We start from the raw sequence: 24,520 nt of genomic DNA, 5'->3' as shown, positions 1-24,520 counted from the left end.
ATACCCGCTTCCCAGAGAGAACCACTTATGTTAAGGATGGAGGAAGGCGCTATACGTAAAGACTTCTGGGTCCCTTGAAAAACTTCTCGGTGTTCTCATGGGCAAACTGATCTTTCAAAGCCAAATTGGCTGCTGGAAGCTACAAAGTAGATAGTGCTCAGGTTGAAGGTATGGGTTTTCTTGTTTGTTTTCGGCCCTTGCTATGCATTTAAACAATGTGAATTGGTTGCCGCCTTCTAAAAATCAAGAGATTTTATGTAAAAACTGAGCTCTCCAGCTTCCTTTGAAAAACTGTATTTTAAGTGGTAACGATCAGCTGGAGCAGAGTGGTGGCTGCCCCTTTAAAATGTGCTCACCAGTTCACCATAGTCCCCACTGCTCCCTATTGTCCTACTATTAGGCTCCTTCGTTCCTGTGTGTACCCTGCCTGCTCCCTGCAGCCCTTTGACTTTGTAAACCTGACACATCACATTTTTTTTTTTTTTGACATTGAAATTTCATATCACCCTCACTTAAATAAATTATGGAGTTAGCCATAGGTGAAGGCCACGTACTGGCCTTGGTGACTGGATATACTAAAAGAGACACATTGGTTTAGAGGCCGTGTAGTATTGTGATTAAGAACACAGCCTTCTGTGCCAGACCGTCTTAGGCTTAAACCCTACCTTTACCACTAACTAGCTGCGAGACCTCAGGCAAGTAACTTCACCTTTCTGAGCCTCAGTTTTCTCATTGGCAAAGTGGGGATAATAATACCTACCTCGTGGGGTTACTGTGAAGACTGAATGAGTTAATTCACGTAAAGAGCCTCAAACAATGCCTGGTATATAGTAAGTCCTATATCAGTGTCAGACAGTGAACAAGGAATACCAAAGAACAATTGATGTCTTTGAATTATGGTGTTGGCAAAGAATATCAAATATACTGTGGACTACCAAAAGAACAAACATATCTGTCTTGGGAGAAGTACAGCACCAATGTTCCTTAGAAGCGAGAATAGAGAGACTTTGTCTCACATAATTTGGATATGTTATCAGGAGGGACCAGTCCTTGGAGAAGGACATCGTGCTTGGTAAGGTAGAGGGTCAGCGAAAAACAGGAAGACCTTCAATGAGATGGATTGACACAATGGCTGCAACAATGGCCACAAACATATCAACAATTGTGAGGATGGCACAGGACAGGGCAATGTTCTATTCTGTTGTATACAGGGTCACTATGAGTCAGAACCAACTCAACGGCACCTAACAACAGCAACATGTCAATGTCACCTGCTATTATTACAACTCACTCAGCTCAAGCACTGGTCTGGATAGTATATGTTTTCACAATCCCCTAGGAACCAGGCCAGTACTTGGCCTCCTTCCTCTGGAATGTTGGTCTTTGCGTTTGGCTCATGAGTACAAAGCCTTGGACTCTTTTTAAGGGCTTCTTTCTAAATTCTGAGGACCTCAACCAGTAATGTTGGTAACAGTAGTAATAGTATTATCAATAAATGGTTTGCATTTTTTGGACACTAAGGAACAGGCACCAACCTCTACACATTGTAGGGGTCATCTAATTCACAGTAGCTTTCTGGAATGGGTACTATTATAATCCTCATTTTACAGCTGAGGACACTGAGGTTGCAGGAGATTAAGCAATTGGCTGACGCTCTCATAGTGATAAGTGGTGGCGGTGCGGCTTGAAATCAGGTCCTCTGGAGCCAAAGTCTGCACCACCAGTCCCATGCCCCACAACCTCACACCTTAAACACGCACAAGCATATTTGTTGTTAGTTGTGGTTGAGTTGATTCTGACTCAAGACCACTCCATGTACGCAGAGTGGTACTGCCCCATAGGGTTTTCAAGGCTGTGATGTTTTGGAAGCCGTTCTTTAGGCCTGTCTTCCAAGGTGCCTCTGATTGGGTTTGAACTACCAACCTTTTGGCTAGTAGTTAAGTGCTTAACTGTCTGCACCACCCAGGGCCTCCTCACAAGCACATTATGCCTTCTTTAAAGAATAGAATAGAGTGCGTTCATGTCTGTTCTCCAACCATCTTCCTTTTCACAGGCCAACATGACAGATTCGCCATCTTAAAAGCAAGAAACCTTGAGGTTTCTTTGATGTTTTAGTGTCTCTTTCTCCTCTCTGGATAAAACCACCTGTTTCTCCCTCTGTGACACTTCCTGTTTTGACATCTCCTCCATCCAGGTGCCACTGATTTCTCTTGGACCTGGCTTGTCTGATAGGAAGTTGGTCTGGCTATGACATCCGCTACCCTCTTGGCTGCCAGGGTTGGGTTGGCTGATGTGGCTGGTTAAAGGGTGTCTTCTTCCTTCCTCACCCCATCCGGGTATGCTCTTCCTGAAACTGAGGACATCCAGCCAAAGAGGTTGACCTTCTCCACTAGAGGGACATGGTGCTTTGGTCAAGGGTATAGTGGTAACTGTGCTGCCCTTGCAGAAGGGCGAAAGGATGTTTCAGAGTTATTATCTGTCTTGCCAGAAATTACAGAGCAAGACAGAGATGGATCTGAACTAGTCATTTCTGGGCCCAAGCTGTCCATCACACTACCTTGTCCCCTGCCAGACCTCAGCTGGAAGGTGTCATTGATTCTAGAAGACAAAGAGGGAAGCATCAACAACATCCATTTCTTTAAGAGTTAGAGCTCACTGGCAATATTAAAAATGTGTGGAGACTCTTCTGTCCTTCAACTAAACATTTAAGGTAGTTCAATGCAAAACCAAGGAACGCTGGTGGTGCCATGGTTAAATACTCAGCTGCTAATTGAAAGGTTGGCGGTTTGAACCCACCTAGCGGCTCTGCAGAAGAAAGGCCTGACAGTCTCCCCCTGTAAAGATTACTATCTGGAAAACCACATGGGGGTCGTCATGAGTCAAAAATGACTCAACAATACCCAACAACAGCAACAATGCGAACTCACATATGAACCCATTTGGCAGGTCAGGTGGTAAGGCAGAGCACGTTATAATTCTGAATATCCTATTTACTGTCCCATGTTTGTCACCCTATTGTATTTAGGTGGGACTATGTGACAGTTTTAGCAAATAAATTGTGAGCGAATGTGGTGTCTGTCACTACTGGGCTGAGGCAGGGAAAAGCCCCTGTGGGATTCTCCGGTCTTCCTTTTGCCTGTCTTAGCTTGAGGAGATCTCAAGTTCTAGATCTGAGGTTGGTAAACTACAGTTCATGGGCCAGCCACCTATTTTTTGTAAATAAAGTTTTATTGGAATACAGATATATCCATTTGTTTACATATTGTCTATGACTGCTTTGTGCTGAAATGACATAGCTGAGTTGCTGCAACAAATAGTATGTCCCAAAACCAAACCTGTTGCCGTCAAGCTGATTCCAACTCATGGTGAACCCCATGTGTTACACAGTAGAATGGTGCTCCATAGGGTTTTCTTGGCTGTAATATTTTATTATTTTTTTTCCTAAATTTTATTTAGTTTGTTGTTGAGAATATACACAGCAAAACACACCAAGTCAACAGTTTCTACATGTACAATTTAGTGACATTGATTACATTCTTTGAGTTGGGCAACGATTCTTACCTTCCTTTTCTGAGCTGTCCCTCCCTCATTAACATAAACTCACTGCCCCTTAATTTCCTATCTAATTTTTTGTGTTACTGTGGCCAGTTTGATTCCATATAGATCTTAAAAGAGCATAATCTCAAGGCAGACCTTTTTTTACTAAACTGTTGTTCTGTTTTAAGATGACTTCAGGGGATATTTCTGGTTTGAAGTTTAAAGATTATCTCAGGGCAATAGTTTCAGGGGTTCATCTACTGTCCATGCCTCCAGAAAATGTAGAGTCCATGAGAATTTGCAATTCTGTCATTTTCCCCCTTTTGATCAGGATTTTTCTGTGGGATCTTGGATCAAAATGTTTAGTAGTGGTATCTGAGTACCATCTAGTTCTTCTTATCTCATGGCATAGGAGGCAGTTGTTCATGGAGGCGATTAGCCAAAACATGCCATACCTTCTTCCTATTCCTGACTCTCCTTTTTCCTTTGTTGCACCAAGTAAATAGAAACCTGTTGTTGAGCCTTGGACGGCTGCTTGCAAACTTTTGAGCCACCAGGCTCTATGCAAAGAACTAGGAGGTAGAACAGAAACACTAAACCTGTTATTAGGCCAGTTAACTGGGATGCTGCATGAAACCGTGACCCTAAGCCTCCAAACCAAGGAACCAAATCCCATGAATTGTTTGATTGCACATAAGCAGCCTTAGCTGCTATTCTTTTTTTTTTTTTTTTTTTGTAAATTGGCTGTAAATTATAGTTGTAAACTGGAAGCAGTTTGCCAGGCCTTTCTTCCATGGAGCTGCTGGGTAGATTCAAACTGTCAGCCTTTAGGTTAGCAGCTGAGCGCAAACGGCTTGTGCCACCCAGGGATCCTGTATGACCCACAGGGCATAAAACGTTTACCATCTGAATCTTTACAGAAAAAGTTTGTTGACCCCTGTTCTAGATAGAGCAGCTCCAAGCTGGTGGAGCTTCTGAAAGCCTGGGGCGCAGAATGACTGTGTGAGGAGAAAACTTCCACTGACCTGTGTGGCTCATGCAGAGTAACTGAGGAAAAATCCCCTTTGTTCGGGGTTGTTAATAGAGCCCAACCTTACCTACCCTAATGGAGTCCCATGGTCATTCAAGAAAGGACATTTTACATCTGGAGGAATTCGAAGACCCTACTTACCGCTTTGTGAAGTGAACTGCACAAGTGATGCTGATGATGAGAAGGCCAATGATTATGGATGCGATGGCCACCCACTTGGCATTCCGCCCCAGCCGCCTGGCTCCTTCGAAATCTCCTTCGTTGTAGCTGTGTAGAGACTGTGGGGCACAAGAGAAGAGCTGGTGATGACAGGCAAACCACAAGGAAGGACACGTGCTTCTTGGGCTGTCCTGATAAAAGGCGCCGTGAGGCCTCTGATGACTTTGCCAGTCTTAGTGTCGGCTTCTGAGCAGGTAGCATGGCTAACACTGCCTCCAGGGAGCCTTCCCTGAACTCCCAGGCTGAGTGAACTGCCCCCAGTTTATTTCGTAATTACTCTTATCTTAGCATTTACCATTGTTGTTGTTAGCTTCCTTCAAGGCAACCCCGAGTCATGGTGACCCCATGCACAGTGGAGTGAAACACTGCCGGTGCTGGGCCATCTCCATGATGGGCTACGAGTAGGACCATTGTGAGAGAGTTTTTGCTGGCTGATTTTTGCAAGTGTATCACCAGGCCTTTCCTCCTAGTCCATCTTAGTTTGAAAGCCCCCGTGAAACCTGTTCAGCATAGCAGCAACACATAAACCTCCACCAAGAGATGGGTGGTGGGTGCACATGGGGTGCGTTGGCCGGGAATCCAACCCGGGTGTCCTGCATGAGAGGTGAGAATTCTATCACTGAACCACCACTTCTCCTTAAGCATTTACCACAGCACATTAGAGTCCTTGATTTTATCTCTCCACTAGAGAGTAAGTACCATGTGGGCAGGGATCGTTATTAGCACAGTGTAGCAATGATCAGTGCAGTACTTGTCATGCAGAAGCTGCCTGATAAATACTTGTAAAATGAAAGGAGAGATGGGTATTTCACCTTGTCCACTAGAACAGGAGCTGGCAAACTATGACCCAAGTTTATGAATCGTTTGAACACAGCCACACTCATTTGTTTAAGTATGGTCTGTTGTTGTTTTTATACAACAATGACCATGCAGTCCGCAAGGCGTAAAAAAAATGATTTGATCCTTTACAGCCAGAGTTTACTTATCCCTGCAATAGAAGGTAGGTCCATGAGGTCAAGGACCTGGGCTGACTTTTTCACCTCTATGCCCAGGCAAGGCTGACATTCAACTGGTACTCACTGATAATGAATTTAACCGATAACCAGTTGCCATCAAGTCTGTTCTGATTCATGGCGACCCCATGTGCGTCAGAGTAGAATTGTATTCTATAGGGCTTTCTCATTAGAAGCAAGGATGGTGAGACTTTGTCTCACATACCTTGGACATGTTATCAGGAGGGCTCAGTCCCTGGAAAAGGACATCATGCTTGGTAAAGCGAAAAAGAGGAAGACCCTCAATGAGATGGGCTGACCCAGTAGCTGCGATAGTGGGCTCGTACATGGCAATGATTGTGAGGATGGCGCAGGACCAGGCAGTGTTTCATTCTGTTGTACATAGGGTCACTGTGAGTCGGGACCAACTTGATGGCACCTAAGAACAACAACAGGGTTTTGGGTGGCTGATTTTTTAGAAGTAGATTGCCAGGCCTTTTGGGGCACTTCTGAGCGGACTAGAACTGTCAGCCTTTTAGTTAGCAGTCGAGCATGTTAATCATTTGCATGACTCAAGGACTTCAACACGACTTCGTTCTTGGGTGCCGTTGAGTTGATTCCAATTCATAGGGACTCCCTGTGACAGAGTAGAACTGCCACGTAGGCTTTCTGGGCCGTGATTTTTGCAGAAGCAGCTCACCAGGTCTTTCTCCCGCAGAGCTGCTGGTGGGTTAGAGCCACCGACCTTTGAGTTAACAGCCAAGTGCTGAACTGTCTGCCCTGCCAGTTATTAAAATATTGAAATACTTTTGTTGTTGTTAGTCGCCCTGGAGTCAGCTGACTCTTGGTGACCTTTTATATAACAGAACAAAACGTCACTATTAAATAGTAGCTCTCCTGACTTCTACCCTCTCCCCTAATATCCTACCCATCCTGGTCCCTTCTCAGAATCCTCCAGATTCCTCCATGAGCCAGCAACCTAAGGGTTAACACTTGGCCCAGCAGAGCATCCTTTCTCATTCCAGGCCTGTGCCAAATGTGTTTAATATTTAAAATATTGTCCTTGTTGTGAGTACTTTGAACAGTGTCTGACACACAGTAGGAGCTTAAGAAATACATATGGACTGAACGGATAAAGAGGTGTGTCTGTTTCCCTATAGTATGTGAGTTCCGTGAGACATAGTGGAGTCTCCCAGGACCTAGTCCAGTGCCAGGCAAAGAAGAGGTGCTCAGAGAATGCTTGCCATTGAACCGAAAGCCAGTGCCGTTCTTCTTCTTGATAAGAAGCCCGCTTTATCCTCCCACTGCTAGGAATTGCTCAAAAGTTGTGCTCCAGCCCAACCAAACCAAAACCAAACCCACTGCTGTCGAGTCAATTCTGACTTATAGCGACCCTACAGGACAGAGTAGAACTGCCCCACAGGGTTTCCAGGGAGCGCCTGGCGGATTCAAACTGCTGACCTTTTGGTTAGCAGCCATAGCACTTAACCACTACACTACCAGGGTTTCCCTCCAGCCCAAAGAAGGCTGGAAATGTTTATTCACAGGTTACATACTGAAGAACTCTAATAGTACTGTGTTGGAATCGACTTGACGGCACTGGGTTTGGGTTTGTGTGTGTGTGTGATCTCAGTGGGAATCTTGACTCTCAAATTATAGCACTTTAATAATAATTACCCTTCTTCCTGCACTATTAAGGGCTTTAGGCATATGCAGACAGTTACGAGCCAGAGAAACACCCAGATACCACAGGACTGTCTGTTTCCGGAACCTTCCATTAATTCTTGGATACAGGCCACCTCAGTCAGCAACAGGCTGGAAGACTTGGCAATGCAAAGGACTTGCTTTCGGGCCCCTTGTGTAAATGGCGGAGCTGGAACTTGCAGTGACATTAGGGACTACCAGCAAGGTGAGTTCCAGAATCCTGAGTCCCAGATTTTGGAGTTCTCAACCCTGGCTGCACATTACAACTACCTGAGTAGTTAAAAAACAAAACAAAAACCAGATAACAGGCCCCTCCAGGGAAGATTCTGATCTATTTGGTGTGGGGACCAGGTACCAGGACTTTTTAAAAGCTTTCCAGGATTGAAAGCCTCTGGTCCAGCAGCTATCTGTAATATCCTAAAAGGTCAAGGTGCTCACCACCTTAAATGTCCCAAGGAAGGAAGCAACAGAGCATGGACTCTAAACTCAGATAAACCTGAGTTCAAATTCCACCTTCATTAGCTGTCAGAGCCAGGGCAAGTTATCAAGCTTTCTAAGCCTCGGTGCCCTCATCTGTAAATTGGGTTAATAGTAATGGCACCTATTTCACACTGGAGGATCCAGTGAGTTAACGCATGGGATGTGGTCAGCATTGCCCAGCACATACAACATGCTCAGTAAATGTTAGTTTTTGCTGTGCCACTACCGGTCCCTGTTTTTCTTTTTAAGTTGAAATCCTTGGTGTGCGGTAGCATCATCTTGGCTGTTTATCGGAATTATAGATGATCAGGCTTTTCGCCTTGTTGGAGCAGAATCTTTGGGGACTCAAGTTTGAGAATCTTTGTTTTAGAGGCATCACAATCAAAGTCGCTGCATCGAATCTTAGGACCCCAAATTTTGAGCTCATGACCCAGTCTAGAATCAGGTCCTCCAGAATTGATTATTCCATTGTGTTCCCTTGGAAGACGCAGTTCTGAGATTCACAGTGGCAGTGCCCTTGTGTTGCTGTATCCAGAGGAAAATTACTGAGCACCCTCCTTCCCAAACACCGTCAGTTCCTGGCTGTTTGTGTAAAAAGACATTTTCAGGTCCTCGGCAGCAGTGACTGAAAAAGTGGGGAGAACAGCCATCTTTGTCATATTGAAGGTACCTCTGTCATCTGTGCCTTGAGTGCAGGTGTGATGGGGGATCCTGGGCCACCTGGTGTGTTATTACAGGCCAGCAGAGCCATGCTGGTGACCCAGCTGAGGGGGATTTGAGTGCAAACCACAGGTGAGTCCTGACCAACCTTCACTAGCTGCTGCCAGTCTGGCAAGATATATGGGACCCTTCTCTTTGCAAACCGTCATCTCTCTGGGGCTCTTAATAGAGCCATTGAGCAACCCAGAGATGGGGTGCAGCTGCTGGCTTGCAAAACAAATGAAAAGCCTCCCTAAGCATCAGGTGTGACTCTCCTCTCCCTAGGAGTCTTCCTTATGAATCAGTTCCCTTCTCAGTTCTTGGAGAAGGTGTTTGCAGTGAGTAAATCTGTTGGGGAAATAAATGCAAGGACATGGAGGGGTGAGAGTGGGAGACTTCAGAACTCTCAGGCTTCCCTCTGAGGGACTTGACTGGCTAAGAGGCTCAAGCGTCAGGGTGGAGGTGTGTCAGTGAATGTTGGATGGAATCCTTCCCCACCAGAAAAATTCACTGGCTGTCGTTTTTTTCCCTCTCCCAATTGAAATTCCACACTTAAGGTCTCCTGGGGGCTGCGACAAGCCGAAGTGGCAGAAATGGGTTTTAGAGAAAATGGAGTGGTTTATAAATGTTTTTCTGAAGAGTTGGGAAAACAAACTGTCCTGACGGTTGAGGAAGAACTAGAAAGAAATAGGATAACTTAGATCTTTAAAATATATATGAGCATATTCTTTTAAAAATTATAAATGTAACTTATGAACACGTAAAATATTCAAATGCCACAGGAAGCATCTACGGTCAGTAGTAACCCCTTCCCTGCGGTCCTCATTCCCGGAGACGACCACTGTAAGCACTTGGGCAGTTTGCTGCTGGATTCCTTCCCCCAACACACACACTCAAATAATATGGAAGGAAACTGACACATTTCCGTGCTTCCATTTTGACTAAGCACATCATCTGTCATAGCCAGGAAAAAGCAGAGCGGTTTACGCCCTAAGATAAACCAAGAAGAACAGGGTCAGCCTGTCTAGTCTTGATCCCTCAAAGATTAAAACTGGGAGCAATTCCCGCACATCTCGGCCAAGATGGCTTCATTCCCGTCTCTTACAACGCTGATGCCTGAACACAGGGCAATTCCTTTGTGGTGGGTTGTAATCTTGTGAGAAAGATAGTGGTTTTTTTTTTTTTTTAATCACAAAAGACTAATGTGAAACTTGGTAACCTTGGTAATTTTGTGCTGGTTTCCACTGAAGACTTGTGCTTTCTATTTGGCTAGCCGGTCGTTTTGAAGTCAAACTCCCTCGCATCTCTTACGTTTTTCTTAGCGCTCCAGCCTTTGACAAAATAATAATGATAATGTTGTCATTAGTTGCCACGGAGTAGGCTCCAACTCACAGCAACTTCGTGTATAACAGAACAAAATGTTACGTGGTGCTGTGCTATCTTCACGATCATTGCTGTGCTCAAGTTCATTGTCAGAGCTACTCTATTTTGAGTGCCATCCAACCTAACCAAAAAACCTGTTGTCCCCCTCACACCCCCCTGCCCCAGACTATTGCCCTGAGGCACCCTCCTGACCTGGAACTGAAGCCATTCCCAGACGTCACCTTCCAGCCAAATAGACACAAGTCCATAAAATAAACAGTAACACTTGAGAGGAAGGTGCTCCTTAGAAAAGTCAATTACATGAAATCAAAAGGGCAATGTCTGCCCAGAAGCAAAGACGAGAAGGCAGGAAGGGTAGAAAATCAGGACCAAAGGAAACGGGGAACCCAGGGCAGAAATGGGGAGAGTGCTGACCACATTGTGGGGAATGAAACCACGGCCATGAAACACGTTACGTACAAACTATCGAACGGGAATCTAATTTGCTCTGTAAACTTTCACCTAACGCACAAAAAAAAAGAAAAACAAAAAAAAAATCATTGCTGTCAAGTTGATTCCGACTCATAGTCACCCTATGGGACAGAGTAGAGCTGCCTCATAGGGTTTCCAAGGCTGTAAATCTTTACGAAAACAGACTGTCATATCTTTTTCCTGTGGAGCAGCTGGTTCAAACCACCGACATTTTGGTTAGCAGCCAAGTGCTTGACCACTGCGCCAGAAGGGCTACTTCCAGCCTACAGGGTTCATTTTCCAATGGTGTATCAGACAATATTCTCTTGTGATCCATAAGGTTTTCATTGGCCAAATTTTGGAAGTAGGTTACCAGGCCTTTCTTCCTAGTCTGTCTTAATCTGGAAGCGCCACTGAAACCTGTCTACCGTGAGTGACCCTACTTGTATTTGAAATACTGGTGGCATAGATTCCAGCTTCATAGCAACGTACAAGCCACCACAGTACAACAACTGACGGATGGTGGAATGATAACAAATAAGATTTATTGCACATTTGTTATGTGCAAGACACTGTGTTGAATACTGTTCAAGGATTGTCTCATTAATCCTCGCAGCAACCCTATGAAGTAGGCACTTAGCATTTACCATTGTTGTTGTTGTTAGCTGCTGTCAAGTCATCCCTGACTCATGATGACCCCATCTACAACTGAAGAAAATGCTGTGATGAGTCCTGTACCATCCTCGTGATCGGTTGTGGATTGGGCCATTGTGATCCATAGGGTTTTCTTTTTTTCACAGGGTTTTCATTGGCTGACTTGCAGGAGTATATATTGTTTGGCCTTTCTTCCTAGTCCATTGTGCATGGACTTGCTGTGAGTCAGAAGCCAACTTGGTGGCAGCTAACAACAACATTAAGCAATTACTCTTCATTATCCCCTTCTATCTCCTGGCAACCACCATCTCTCTGGACTTACCTATTCTGGATATTTCATATAAAAGGATCTATACAGTATGTGGAAACCCTGGTGGCGAAGTGGCTAAGTGCTACAGCTGCTAACCAAGAGGCTGGCAGTTCAAATCCGCCAGGTGCTCCTTGGAAACTCTGTGAGTCAGTTCTACTCTGTCCTATAGGGTCACTATGAGACGGAATTGACTCGATGGCAGTGGGTTTGGTTTTTTGTTTTTTATAAAGTATGTCCTGACCTTTTGTATGTCTTCTTTCACTTAGCATAATGTTTTTGAGGTTCATCCATGTTATAGCATGTAATAGTACTTCGTTCATTTTTATGACTGATCAACATACCACATTTTGTTTATCCAGTTACCAGTTGATGGACACTTGGGTTGTTTCTACCTTTGGGCTGTTACAAATAGTGCTGCTATAAGCATTCACGCACCAGTTTATGTGTGGACGTAAGCTTTCATTTCTCTTGGGTATTTTCCTAGGAGTGGAATTGCTGGGTCATATGGTAAACTCTGGAACCCTGGTGGCACTGTGGTTAAGAGCTATGGCTGCTAACTGAAAGGTTGGCAGTTTGAATCCACCAGCCGCTCCTTGGAAACCCTGTGGGGCAGTTCTACTCTGTCCTGTAAGGTCACTATGAGTCAGAATTAACTCGACGGCAGCGGATCTTTTTTTTTTTTGACGGTGACTTTATGTTTAACTTTTTGAGGAACCACCAAACTGGTATGCACAGTGGCTGCACCACGTTACATTCCCAGCAACAATGCACAAGGGTTCCTATTTTCAGTATTTTCACCACACTGTGTTATTTTCTGTGTTTTAAATTGTTTTTATTTGTTATAACCACCCTTGTGTAGGTATAAGGAGTCCCTGGGTGGTGCAAAGGTTAATGCACTCAGCTGCCAACAGAAAGGTTGGAGGCTTGAGACCACCCAGAGGTGCCTTGGAAGAAAGGCCTGGCAATCTACTTCTGAAAAATCAGCCATTGAAACCCTGTGGAGCACAGTTCTACTCTGACACACATGGGTTCGCCATGAGTTGAAGTCGACTCCATGGCAGCTAGTTTACCTTTTTTGGTTGTATATCTTCTTTGGAGAAATGTCTATTCAAGTCCTTTGCCCATTTTTTAATTGGGTTGTCTTTTTGTTGAGTTGTAAGAATTCTTTATATATTCTAGATATTAAATCCTTATCAGACATAATTTGCTAATATTGTCTCCATGTTCATTGCCTGTAAACTTATATTTGTGGTGCTTGGATATTGTCCAGAATTCTGGTCCAAGCTGTAGATCTCATAGTTTAATAAAGCAGACACCCTTATTTTAAGTAGCCTGTTGCTGTCCTGTTCATCCTGCAGAGTATGTTAAAAAGGACATTTGTTCCTTTTCAGGAGTCCATTGGTGGACCAAACGATTAAGTGCTCGACTGCTAGTTGAAAGGATGAAGGTTTGAACCCACCCAAAATGTCACAGCCTTGAAAACCCTATGGAGCAGTTCTGCTGTGTAAACATGGGGTCGCTATGAGTCAGAAACAACTCAGTGACTAACAACAACAACTGTTTCCTTCTAGTTTTTTTTTTTTTTCCTTTGTGGTGCAAATGAGCGTTCATAAGAACTGCAGAACAAATAGGCTGTGGTCATACATTTTACAAGGTACTCAAGAGTCTCCAATGCCTGGACTCATGTTGGCAAAATGTAATAGTTGTTACAAAACCTAGGAAGAGCGGCCAGGGCTTGGTCAGCTGCCTTGAGCCAGCGAAGGTCACACTTCCTGCAGAAAAGGGAGCAAGTCCCTCTCTCTTGTAGTAAATACTAACAATGTCACTGTCAACTGCATCTAGTTATTTTAAGCTTATTTATACACCATTTCCTTTGGCAGACACAGGATACTCAAATATGCATGGAAGGCAGTTTGGCCAGGAGCCAGATGAGGGTGAGTGTTTCTATGCTGAACCTCAAGAAGTGGAGAACAGCAGGCTGTGTAGCGAGGCCAGGCAGTGAGGATTCCTGGCTACCACCAGAAGGTACATGCAACTCCTGGAATCGGCACTTCAAAGAGAGAAAGACCCCAAATAATCCCATGCCTTTTGGTAACCGGAGTTCTAGGAATTTTGTGACACTCCCCCTCCCCCACAAACAGTCCTGAAGGAAAAGGACTTTGTTCTTTCCCTCTGGTCTGTAAACCAAGTGAAGACCTACAATAAAACTCTCTGAAGTTGTACTTTTTTGTATTCTGCAATGTCGATGGTTCCCAACCCTGGCTATGCCCTTTGCCGTCAAGCCGATTTCAACTCACGGTGACCCCATGTGCTTCAGAGCAGAGCTGTGTTTTTTGATGACTGTCATCTATGGCCCTGGAGGCCTAGTGGTACAGTGGTTAAGAGCTTGGCTGCTAATCAAAAGGTTAGCGGTTCGAATCCACCAGCCGCTCCTTGGAAACCCTATGGGGGAGTTCTACTGTTCTATAGGGTCATTGTGAGTTGGAATCGATTCGACAGCATCGGGTTTGGTTTTCTGGGAATCTGTGGCATGAGATTGCTAGGCCTTTCTTCTGTGGCACCATGGGGTGGATTTGAAATTCCAACCTTTTGATAAGTAGCTGAGTATAAACTGTTTGCGCCACCCAGACATTAGAATTACCTATGAGAGACTTTAAAAAGCTCCTGTACTCAAGCCCTGCCCTATACCAGTTGAATCAGAATCTCTAGGGGTGGGTCTTCAACATCAGTATTTTTTTAAAAGTGTTCCAGATCATTCTGAGGGGTAGCTAGAGTTAAGAACCACTGCCTTATAGTATAATACTATATTATGTTAAACTAACATAATGTGAATATAAGTAATTACATAAGTAATAAGAAAGTATAATAATTAATTAACTCATTAATTAATCCATTCATTTAAAAATCATTTATTAAGCACCAACTATGTCCCAGGCACTGCTCCCTGCCCTCTTGGAGCTTACATTCTCTTGGAGACAGAAAACAAGTAAACATGCAAATAAAGAAGATTACAGAATATTATGAAGCCAAGAAATAGGATAAAGAGTTGAAGAAAAGTGAGTTGGAGGGAGAGAGCTCTCTCCAAGGAGGGGCAGCTAGATGAAGTTCTGAAGACCTGGGGAGAAGCCAGGCCTGCAAAGAGCAGGAGGAACAAACATGTCAGAGAGAGTGGCAAGTACAAAGGCCCTAAGGTGGGGAAGGGACCCCAAGGAAATCCAGTGTGGCTGAAATGTAGGAGCAAAACAGAGAGGATCGAGATAGAGATGACATGAGGCTGGAGGGGTAGCCAGGGGCTATATACATAACAGTAGTAAATTACTGTGATGTCAAATTAGCTATCGATATTGAGTGTCTGTTCTGTGCCAGGTCCTGGGCTAAACAATTTTCATACATCATGTAAGTGATTCCTCGTAATAATCTGTATGGCAATAGGAGTAATTTTATCTCTCATTTTACTGATGAGAAAACTCAAACTTGGAACTCAACCAACCAAACCCACCGCTGTTGAGTCCATTCCAGCTCATAGTGACCCCACAGGGTTTCCGAGGCTGTGAATCTCTGTGGAAGCAGACTGCTACATCTTTGTCCTGTAAAGCAGATCTCTTGGTTAACAATCACTTTAACCACTGTGCTACTAAGGTTTGAAATTTGGAAAGAGGAAAGCAAATAAGTTTTCTCCTTTCAAAGTCAACTTGCTTAAATGGGCTACAAACCTAAGCAAAGATAGGTAAGTACATTGGCAAGGCCCTTACAGTAACTACGACGTTATGTCCAAAAGAAATCTAAGAGCTTGATTTGATACGCTGTTGATAACCCAGCCGCAGCTAGCTGACTTGACTCTAATTTTATACAAATCTGGCCACTAATAAAGGAAATAGCTGTGCTACTCATCTTCCTGACAAAAATTCTTTCATTTTCTTGCCTGCCAATCAAACATGCGCAGAATTTATATTAGCCCCCAAACCAAAAGAATAGCAGTGGAGGATATTACTAGTTATTTTTAATTTTATCTTCCTGGTCATTATGGGGTAATAGATGTAAAGTGCTTGGAGCAGTGCCTGGGAGACAGTCTCAGTAAGCATTAGCCAATTACCATTGATATTGTTATTATAATGACATAATGCTGATTGACGAAGATGAAAATAAATGAACTAGCAAACGTTCTTTCATGTGCTCCACGTTCCCCTTGCCTGATTGCTTCCCGTCATGATTGTGCCAAGTGTTAAGGAAGAAAGATCTCCACGAAGATCAAGAGCTCCACCACTGAATCCCCTTTCTGGTTGGGAAGACACACAGCCAAGGTTCATTTTTGTTAGCTGGAACAGGTAACACAGTGACACCTTAGCAACACTTTAGCATAAAGTAGAACTTGAGAACAGAGGAAAAGCCACTTGTGTGGTTGGATGGGACAGGAGCCACGAGTGGCCTCAGCTGAAGGTTCTTCCTTTACTCCCCTTTCCGTTTGGAGAATCATTCTTAATTGTGGCCTTCCAACCCCTCCAGTCACTACCCATCTGTCACTTTATACTGTGGTGGCTTGTGTTTGCTATGATGCGGGAAGCTATGCCATCCGTATTTCAGATTCTAGGAGGATCACTCACAATGGATAGGTTTCAGTGGAGCTTCCTGACTAAAGCAGACAAGAAAGTAAATTCTGGCAATCTACTTTCGAAAATTAGCCATTGAAAACCCTATGAATCACAACAGAATGTTGGCCGATACAGTGCTAGAAGATGAGCCCTTTAGGTTGGAAAACAAAGAAAACAAAACCCAGTGCCATCGAATCGATTCTGACTCATAGTGACCCTATAGGACAGGGTTGAACTGCCCCATAGTTTCCAAGGAGCACCTGGCGGATTTAAACTGCTGACCCTTTGGTTAGTAGCCGTAGCACTTAACCACTATGCCACCAGGGTTTCCTTTAGGTTGGAAGGCACTGAAAATACACAGTGGCTGCAACAACGGACTTGAGTGTACTGACAATTGCGAAGATGGCGCAGGACCAGGCAATATTTCACTTCTCTTGTACATGGAGGTTGTCATGAATCAGAGCTAACTCAGCAACTAACAACAACAAAGCCCTGTAGGACCTGGCCCCTGCATGTTGCTCTAGCCTCATTTGGAGGCTTCTTCCTTGCTCACTTCCTCCCTCTTTCCTGTTCCCGGTTTTGCCTAGATTGTTTCCTCTGTCTGGAGCTCTCTTCCCTGTCTGCCTCTCACATGTCCAGTGCTGGCTCATTCTTCAAGTCTTGTCTTACATGCCAGCTTCCTCAGGGCAGCTGTTTCAGGCCACCCTCTCTTAAGTAGATCTCTGATCTAAGCTCTGACTCAGCCCCTTGTTTGTTTTCTTCCTGGCCATTGATGTGACTTGGTGTTATTTTATTCAGTTGCCTGTTGATTTATTGAACATTTGTCTCCCCCCACATGCCCAGGAGCTCCACTACTGTATTTCTAGTGCCTAACTGAGAGCTGGACACTTAACATTCCTTTAATATGCATTTTATTATATATGTGTATATATACTTTTTTGGTGAAAATATATACAACAATATATACACCAATTCAACAATTTCTGCACGTATGATCCAGTTACATTGATACCATTCTTTAAGATGTGCAATGATTCTCACCCTCCTTTGCCACATTACTCCACTACCGTTAAGATGAAATGCCTACCCCTCAAGCTTCTCAAGTTGCTCTTGTCAATTTGATCCCGTATGGAAACCCTGGTGGCGTAGTGGTTGAGAGCTACAGCTGCTAACCAAAAGTTCCAGTCCACCAGGATTCCACCACCTGGAATCCACCACCTTGGAAACCGTATGGGGTAGCTCTCCTCTGTACTGTAGGGTGGCTATGAGTCGGAATCGACTAAATGGCAACAGGTTTTAGATAGTTCTTTAAAAGAGCGTAATGCTCAAGGCAGATGTTCATTACGTACTAAACTGAACTATTGTTTGGTTTAAAGATGACTTCAGGGGATAGTTTCAGTTTAAAGGTTTAAGGTTTAGAGATTATCTCAAGGTGATAGTGTTGGGTAGGTTGGGGGAGGTCATCTGGCCTCCATGGCTCCAGGAAGTCTGGATTCCATGAGCTTTTATTTGTATTGCTAACAAAAAAGAAAAAAATTCATTTAGCCAGATTTTTGCCTTCCATCTCATAGTCATGCTGTTTGGAAACAGCCTTCTCGTAGACACACTTGCCCAACTAGCTAGCCATTGGAAGGTTGCCATTGTGTAAAACAGAATGCTTGGTTGTCGAAACAGATGAAGCTCTATTGATGTGATCCCAAAGTGAATAATTCTATTAGTTATCTGTTTTTTTTTTTTTTTTTTACCTCTCCAGAGTACAGAAAATGAGGCTATTTAAAGATCTGGGAAATTGGATTAATTTTTTAGTTTTCACTTGTTTTGTGCAAGAGGCCTGTGAACAGGGCTACATTTGGATATTGGATTTCTCAAAGGCAAGAGCTATTTATCTTTTCTGTTTTATAAAGTAGAAATGCTGGTGACGTAGTGGTTAAGTGCTACAGCTGCTAACCAAGAGGTTAGCAGTTCGAATCCACCAGGTGCACCTTGGAAACTCTATGGGGCAGTTCTACTCTGTCCTATAGGGTTGCTGTGAGTCGGAATCGATTCGACAGCAGTGGGTTTTTGGGTTTTATAAAGTGGTGACTCATCTGTGTGGCTGAAGTTTGGGAAGCATTGTTGAACACTGACCTCGAAGAGTAAGGTTCTTTGCCTAGTACTGAAAGGCAGTGTGGCATGGAGGTGAAATATGTGGGCTCGGAGCCACTGCCTGTGTTCAGTCCCAGCTCTGTTACCTGCTTGTGGAATCTTATGCAAATGACAAACTCTTTGTGCCTTAGTCTCTGCATCTGTAAATGCAAGGGATGATAAAAGTATCACTTACTTCATTGAATGATTCAAGGCACTGAAAGCTCTTCGCTGGGTGACTGGCACATAAAAAAAAAAAATTTTTTTTTTTTTTTGGCACATAGTAAATACTTAATATATGTAGCTGTTATCTATTTTCTGCCATAAGAAAGGAAATATTAGGTCTTATGGGACATTTTCTAGATAACTAACTAAAACATTGTAAATTGCTCTCCCCTATTTTTTTTATTCATTGGAGCCCTGGTGGCATGGTGGTTAAGAGCTTGGCTGCTAGCTAAAGGTTGGCAGTTCAAATCCACCAGCCGCTCTTTGGAAACCCTATGGGACAGCTCTACTATGTCCTGTAGGGTCACTATGAGTCAGAATTGACTTGACAGCAGCAGGTTTTTTTTTTTTTTTTTTTTTTTAATTCATTTACTGGAGCCCTGGTGGCACAGTGGTTTAGAGATCAGCTGCTAACCAAAAGTTTGGCAGTTCGAATCCACCAGCAGCTCCATGGAAATCCTATGGGGGCAGTCCTACTCTGTCCTGTAGGGTCGCTGTGAGTCAGAATTGACTCGATGGTAACGGGTTTTTATTCATTCATTAAAAAATTGTTAAGCCACTGCTATGTACCAAGTGGAGTCCTGGTGGGCAGTGATTAAGAGCTGCAGCTGCAAACCACAAAGTCAGCAGTTCAAACCTGCCAGCTGCTCCTTGGAAACCCTGTGGAACAGTTCTACTCTGTCCCACAGGGTTGGTATGAGTCAGAATTGGCTTGGGGGCAATCGGTTTGGTCTGGGTTTTGGATATACCAAGTATTGCTTTAGGTGCTGGAGATACCAGACTGGTATGAATTACGCAGTCCCTGGGTAGTGCAAATGGCTACTAACCGAAAGGTTGGTGGTTCAAATCTATCCAGAGGTGCCTCAGAAGACAGGCCTGGAGATCTACTTCTACAGGATCACAGCCATTAAAAACCCTATGGAGCACAGTTCTACTCTGAGACACACAGGATCACCATGAGTTGGAATTCACTTGATAGCACCTTTTTTTTTTTTAACGAGTCAGTTAGATAAGGTCTCTGTCCTCAAAGAGTTGAAGGAGATAAACATGAACATGCAAGCAGGTAAATAAGGAAATGTCAGGCAGGGAGAAGTGCCATGTAGGAAATAAGACAAGATGCTGTGGTAGGGAGTGACTGATTGCTCTTTGGCTATGGTGGCTGGAGAGGACTTCTCTGGGGAGGCAATATGTGAGCTGAGGCCTGAATTATGAGAAGGGGTGGCCGTATGATGATCTTGGGGGAACATTCCAAAGTCCTGAGGGGTGAAGGAGCTCCCTGTGTCGGGAATGGAGGGAGATGTCAGGGCTGGATCTGCAGGGGCAGAAGACAGATAAGCAAGTCCATGTCAAGGAGTTAGGCTTGCATACCACATCTGAGGGTGCTTTGAAAACTAAGATGGCCAGACTCACAGAAAGGAGACAGTTAACTTCGAGACACAACATGATGCATGGTAAACCCCCGCACAAAAAGAAGCACATAAATGTTACTGAAAATCAGGGAGGGGGTGACTGTAAGGGTTAAGAGTTTTTGTGGAGAAGACAGGCTTGATTTGGGTCTTGGACAAGGGAGAGTAGGATTTAGATCAGTGGATAGTGCCTGAAATGTCATAACGCACACATAACCAAAATCAAAAAACCAAACCCAGTGACATCGAGTTGATTCCAACTCATAGCGACCCTACAGGACAGAGTAGAACTGCCCCATAGAGTTTCCAAGGAGCGCCTGGTGGATTCGAACTGCCGACCCTTTGGTTACCAGCTGCAGCACTTAACCACTACACCACCAGGGTTTCCAGCACACACATACACACACAAAACCAAACCCATTGCTATCTAGTCCCTTCCGACTCATAGCGACCCTATAGGACAGAATAGAACTACCCCATAGGGTTCCCAAAGAGCAGCTGGTGAATTCGAACTGTCGACCTTTTGGTTAGCAGCTAAATGCTGAACCACCGTGCCACCAGGGTTGCTGAAACATCATAGATGTGCCATGAGTTATATGTAGAATGACAGAGGGATTTCCAAGTGGGAGGGGCTCTTTTGTACCTTGTGAGGCATACCAGGGCTTACGGGGAATGCAAAGATGTTTGCTTACTTTATGTGACCAGGGAGTATCCTGAACTCTTGGTGTTTGAGGCGTTCGTGCTTTGAGTAGAGCGGTAACAGAGGCTATTGCGTTTGGCCATTAGGTTCTCAGCTGAGGAAATGTCCTCTCTCACTGACATGATGTTGGATTGACAGAAAACCAGGGAAACCATGAAGCAAACAATCACCAAACAAAATAGTTGGCCAGCCTAACTTTCTGACCAACACGACAAGTTAGTTTACCTGTGGCAGAACAGAAGGTACACCGAGTCACCTAACTTGCTGTGTCAGGGACTCTGAAGTGTGGATTTCTGCCTTAGAATGGCACACAGGTGTTTGCCGTCTGTTTGAACAAACAGAAGAAAGAATTTTATCATAAGGGCAGGGGTTCATGAACGAACTTTTGCCCTTCAGGTTTCACTTCATAAGCCAGAGTCTCTGATGATTTTTCTTTTAAATGGAAACTTCTCCTTACCAAATATTTGTGTATGTGTATGTGAATTGGACAATGGACTGCTTTATCAAAGGCAGTGTTATAAAATAGATATATGTGAATCTTTAATATGGTAGTAGTTGAGCCGAATTAAAAATAAGGCTGCATAGGGATGGTGGTGAACTTCAGGTTTCCTCATCTGTAAAATGGGGATAATGATGTTTACGGCATAGCTGGTTGTGAGTGTAAATGAGATAATGAGTGTAAAAGGCCCAGAATTATCCCATTTAATATCCGCAGCTACACAGATACGGACATTAATGTTCCCAACTGTACAGATGAGGAAACCTAGGCTCAGAGAAGTTAGGATAAGGAACAGAGCTGAGGTTGAACCCATGTGTTGAGTCTAGAGCCTGAACCGGCATGGCGCCTGCCATTCGAACCTGTCCCCAGTGCTCATGTGGGACCCAAGGGAGAAAAAGAGGCTATCAGCAAAAACAGAAGGAGCTGTTTCACTCTACAACATACTGGGGAATAAATAGACCCCTCCAGCACAGTTCACAAAGCAGTTAAAGAAGCAAGGCCCACATAGCCCACTGAAGGGCAGAAGATATTTGCAAATCATTTATCTGAGAAGGCACTTGTATCCGGACAATATGAAGGACTCTTACAACTCAACAATAAAAGGACAAATAGCTCAGTTAAAAATGGGCAAAGGTTCTGAATAGACGTTTTTCCGAAGAAGATATACAAGTGGCCGATAAGCAGATAAAAATGTACTCAACATTATTAACCATTAAAAAAAAAAAAAAAACCATTAGGGAAATGCAAATCAAAACTACAATGAGATACCACCTCCTGGCCACTAGGAGGGCTACAATAAAAAAGACAGACAATAGCAAGTGTTGGTGAGGATATGGAAAAACTGAAACCTGTCTACATTGCTGGTGGGGATGTAAAATGGTACAGTCACTTTAGAAAACAGTTTGGCAATTCCTTAAACATCGCGTTACCATATGACCCAGCAGTTCTACCGCAGGCATATACACTCAGGAAAATTGAAAACATATATCTACACAAAAACTTGTACACAAATGTTCATAACAGTTAAAACGTGGAATCACCCAAATGTCTATCAGCTGATGAATAGATAAAGAAAACTTGGTATATGGTTGTACAATGGAATATTCCTTGGCCATAAAAAGGAATGGAATATTGGTACATGCTACAGCATGGGTGAACCTTGAAATCATTTTGCCAAGTGAAAGAAGCCATTCACAAAAGGGTATATATTGTGTGATACCATTTACATGAAATGTCCACAGTAGGTAAATCTATAGAGACAGAAAGTAGATAAGTGGTTTCCACGGGCTTGGGGGAGAGGTGATGGGGAATGACTGCTAATGGGTATGGGATTTGTTTTTGAGATGATGGAACCTTACTTGCATTAGATAGTAGTAATGATTGCATTTTTTTTTAATGGTTGCATAATCTTATAAAGTTACTAAAAGCCACTAAATTGTACATTTAAGAAAAACCAAGGCACAGTGGCAAAGCTTTTGCACCTGAGAGTTCCAGTGGGCTCATGGCAGTGTGCAGGGGAAGTTGGGGGAACCTGGCAAAGGATGGTGGCAGGGCTGGGAAACAGCCCAAGAATGCCTGATGATTCCCTTAATGCCTGCTGACAGCAGCAGCCAGGTCCTGTGCATATTACAGTTGTCTCATTAGACTTTTGTGTGAGCACTTGGAAATATAAAAGGGAGTTGTGTAGGGGTTGAGTTTCTGATTTAGCAGGAAATGTGAAGAAACAGTGAAACCTGGGCTATTATTTTTAATATGATCTCCAGTTATAACTCAAAGTAAGGCCTAGCGAAACTGGGACCCAGATAAGAATAGATTCTGCTTCTTCAGCAGCCAACTGAGCTTTGAGGAATTGTTCTAGTTTCTAATGAGGAGTGAAGTCAGAGGAAACCAAGAATTGGTGCTAAATGTGGGAGCAGGCTGGCTTGAGACCAGGGCAAAGTAATGGTCTGTTAAGAGGTCTTGAGTGTCACCCGACTGGGTAACAGAAGCGTTAGCTCTATTATGTGGCCTATCCTGGAATTCCTTCCTAGGGGAGTTAAACCCATGTTCAGTGGATAACAAAGAGGACACAGCATATGTCCCTGGAACACACCAAGCTGGTTTCCACCTCCAGGACCTTTTCACTTTTCTGGTCACTCTGCCCAGATCGTACCATGACTGCCTTTTTCTTATCCTTGGCCAAATTTCTAAAGTAGAATCTCTTCTTCACCCACCTGACTTCACTGTTCCTTCTCTCTCATATCTCCCTATTTATTCTCTTCATAGCATTTATCATTCTCTCAGTCTTGTTTATATGCTAACTCGTTTATGGTCTGTCTTCTCCCACTCAGATGTGAGTTCCTTGAGAGCTAAGATCTTTTTTTTTTTAATCCACAAGCTTAGTATATTTTATTCTCTTAAATATTTTAAACACTCCTTCCAAATACGCCAAACATACAAAACATCACATTGATTACAAAATATAACAGTGATTGCAAAACACACAAAAACTGTCACACTTACACTAGAGAACTGTTTACAAAAGTTCTAGTACCGTGGATTTGAGCTGGTTTCTTCATTATCTCTAATCATACTCTTAACCTTAATTTTACATCTTTTTCAAGATTGCCTTCCTGGATTTCTGTAATTAAGAAGATGTTATTTCTAGGGTTGCAGTAAACTTCCTACTCGAAGTACTTTTACCAAGACACCAAGGGGGTTGGGGACATATAAGACTAGCTGAGGCTGCAGGATCTGGGCTGATTCTTTTTTTTTTTTTTTTTAATTTTCATTGTGCTTTAAGTGAAAGTTTACAAATCCAGTCAGTCTCTCATACAAAAATTTATACACACCTTGCTACATACTCCTAATTGCTCTCTCCCTAATGAGACAGTACACTCATCCCCTCCACTCTCTCTTTTCTCGTCCATTTGGCCAGCTTCTGACCCCCTTTGCCCTCCCGTCTCCTCTCCAGACAGGAAATATCAACACAGTGTCTTGTGTCTACTTGATCCAAGAAGCTCACTCTTCACCAGTATCATTTTCTATCCCATAGTCCAGTCCAATCCCTGTCTGAAGAGTTGGCTTTGGGAATGGTTCCTGTCTTGGGCTAACAGAAGGTCTGGGGACCATGACCTCTGGGTCCTTCTAGTCTCACTCAGACCATTCCCAGAAAAACCCTGGTCTTTTTACGAGAATTTCAGGTCTGCATCCCACTGCTATCCTGCTGCCTCAGGGGTTCTCTGTTGTGTTTCCTGTCAGGGCAGTCATCAGTTGTAGCCAGGCACCGTCTAGTTCTTCTGGTCTCAGGCTGATGTAGTCTCTGGTTTTCATGACCGTTTCTGTCTCTTGGGCTCATAATTACCTTGTGTCTTTGGTGTTCTTCATTCTCCTTTGGAGAGCTAAGATCTTGACTGTTGTATTTGGGGAAGATTGTGTTTGTCCAGTGCTGCCCATGGAGGGCAGGGTAAACCTGTCCAATTTGGGGGCTGAGTGTCAGCAAGCCCCTTTGGGCATGGATCTGAAGCCATGTTCTCCAAA

The 24,520-nt window shown here is 43.7% G+C and overlaps 1 protein-coding gene across 1 annotated transcript in view; it reads right to left on the bottom strand.

The window, feature by feature from the left end:
* TMEM233 (transmembrane protein 233) overlaps nucleotides 1-24,520 on the bottom strand; it is a 46,473-nt gene that overhangs the window by 8,751 nt on the left and 13,202 nt on the right. Inside the window, exon 2 of the mRNA XM_049865456.1 lies at nucleotides 4,709-4,845. Within this exon, the coding sequence (XP_049721413.1) occupies nucleotides 4,709-4,845 (137 nt within the window). The remainder of the gene's footprint in view (nucleotides 1-4,708; nucleotides 4,846-24,520) is intronic.

The sequence above is a fragment of the Elephas maximus genome, chromosome 22, assembly GCF_024166365.1.
Source record: "Elephas maximus indicus isolate mEleMax1 chromosome 22, mEleMax1 primary haplotype, whole genome shotgun sequence".
Lineage (NCBI taxonomy): Eukaryota > Metazoa > Chordata > Mammalia > Proboscidea > Elephantidae > Elephas > Elephas maximus.
The sequence above is the reverse complement of the archived record's forward strand: the minus strand, read 5'-3'. Positions and strand labels throughout refer to the sequence as shown.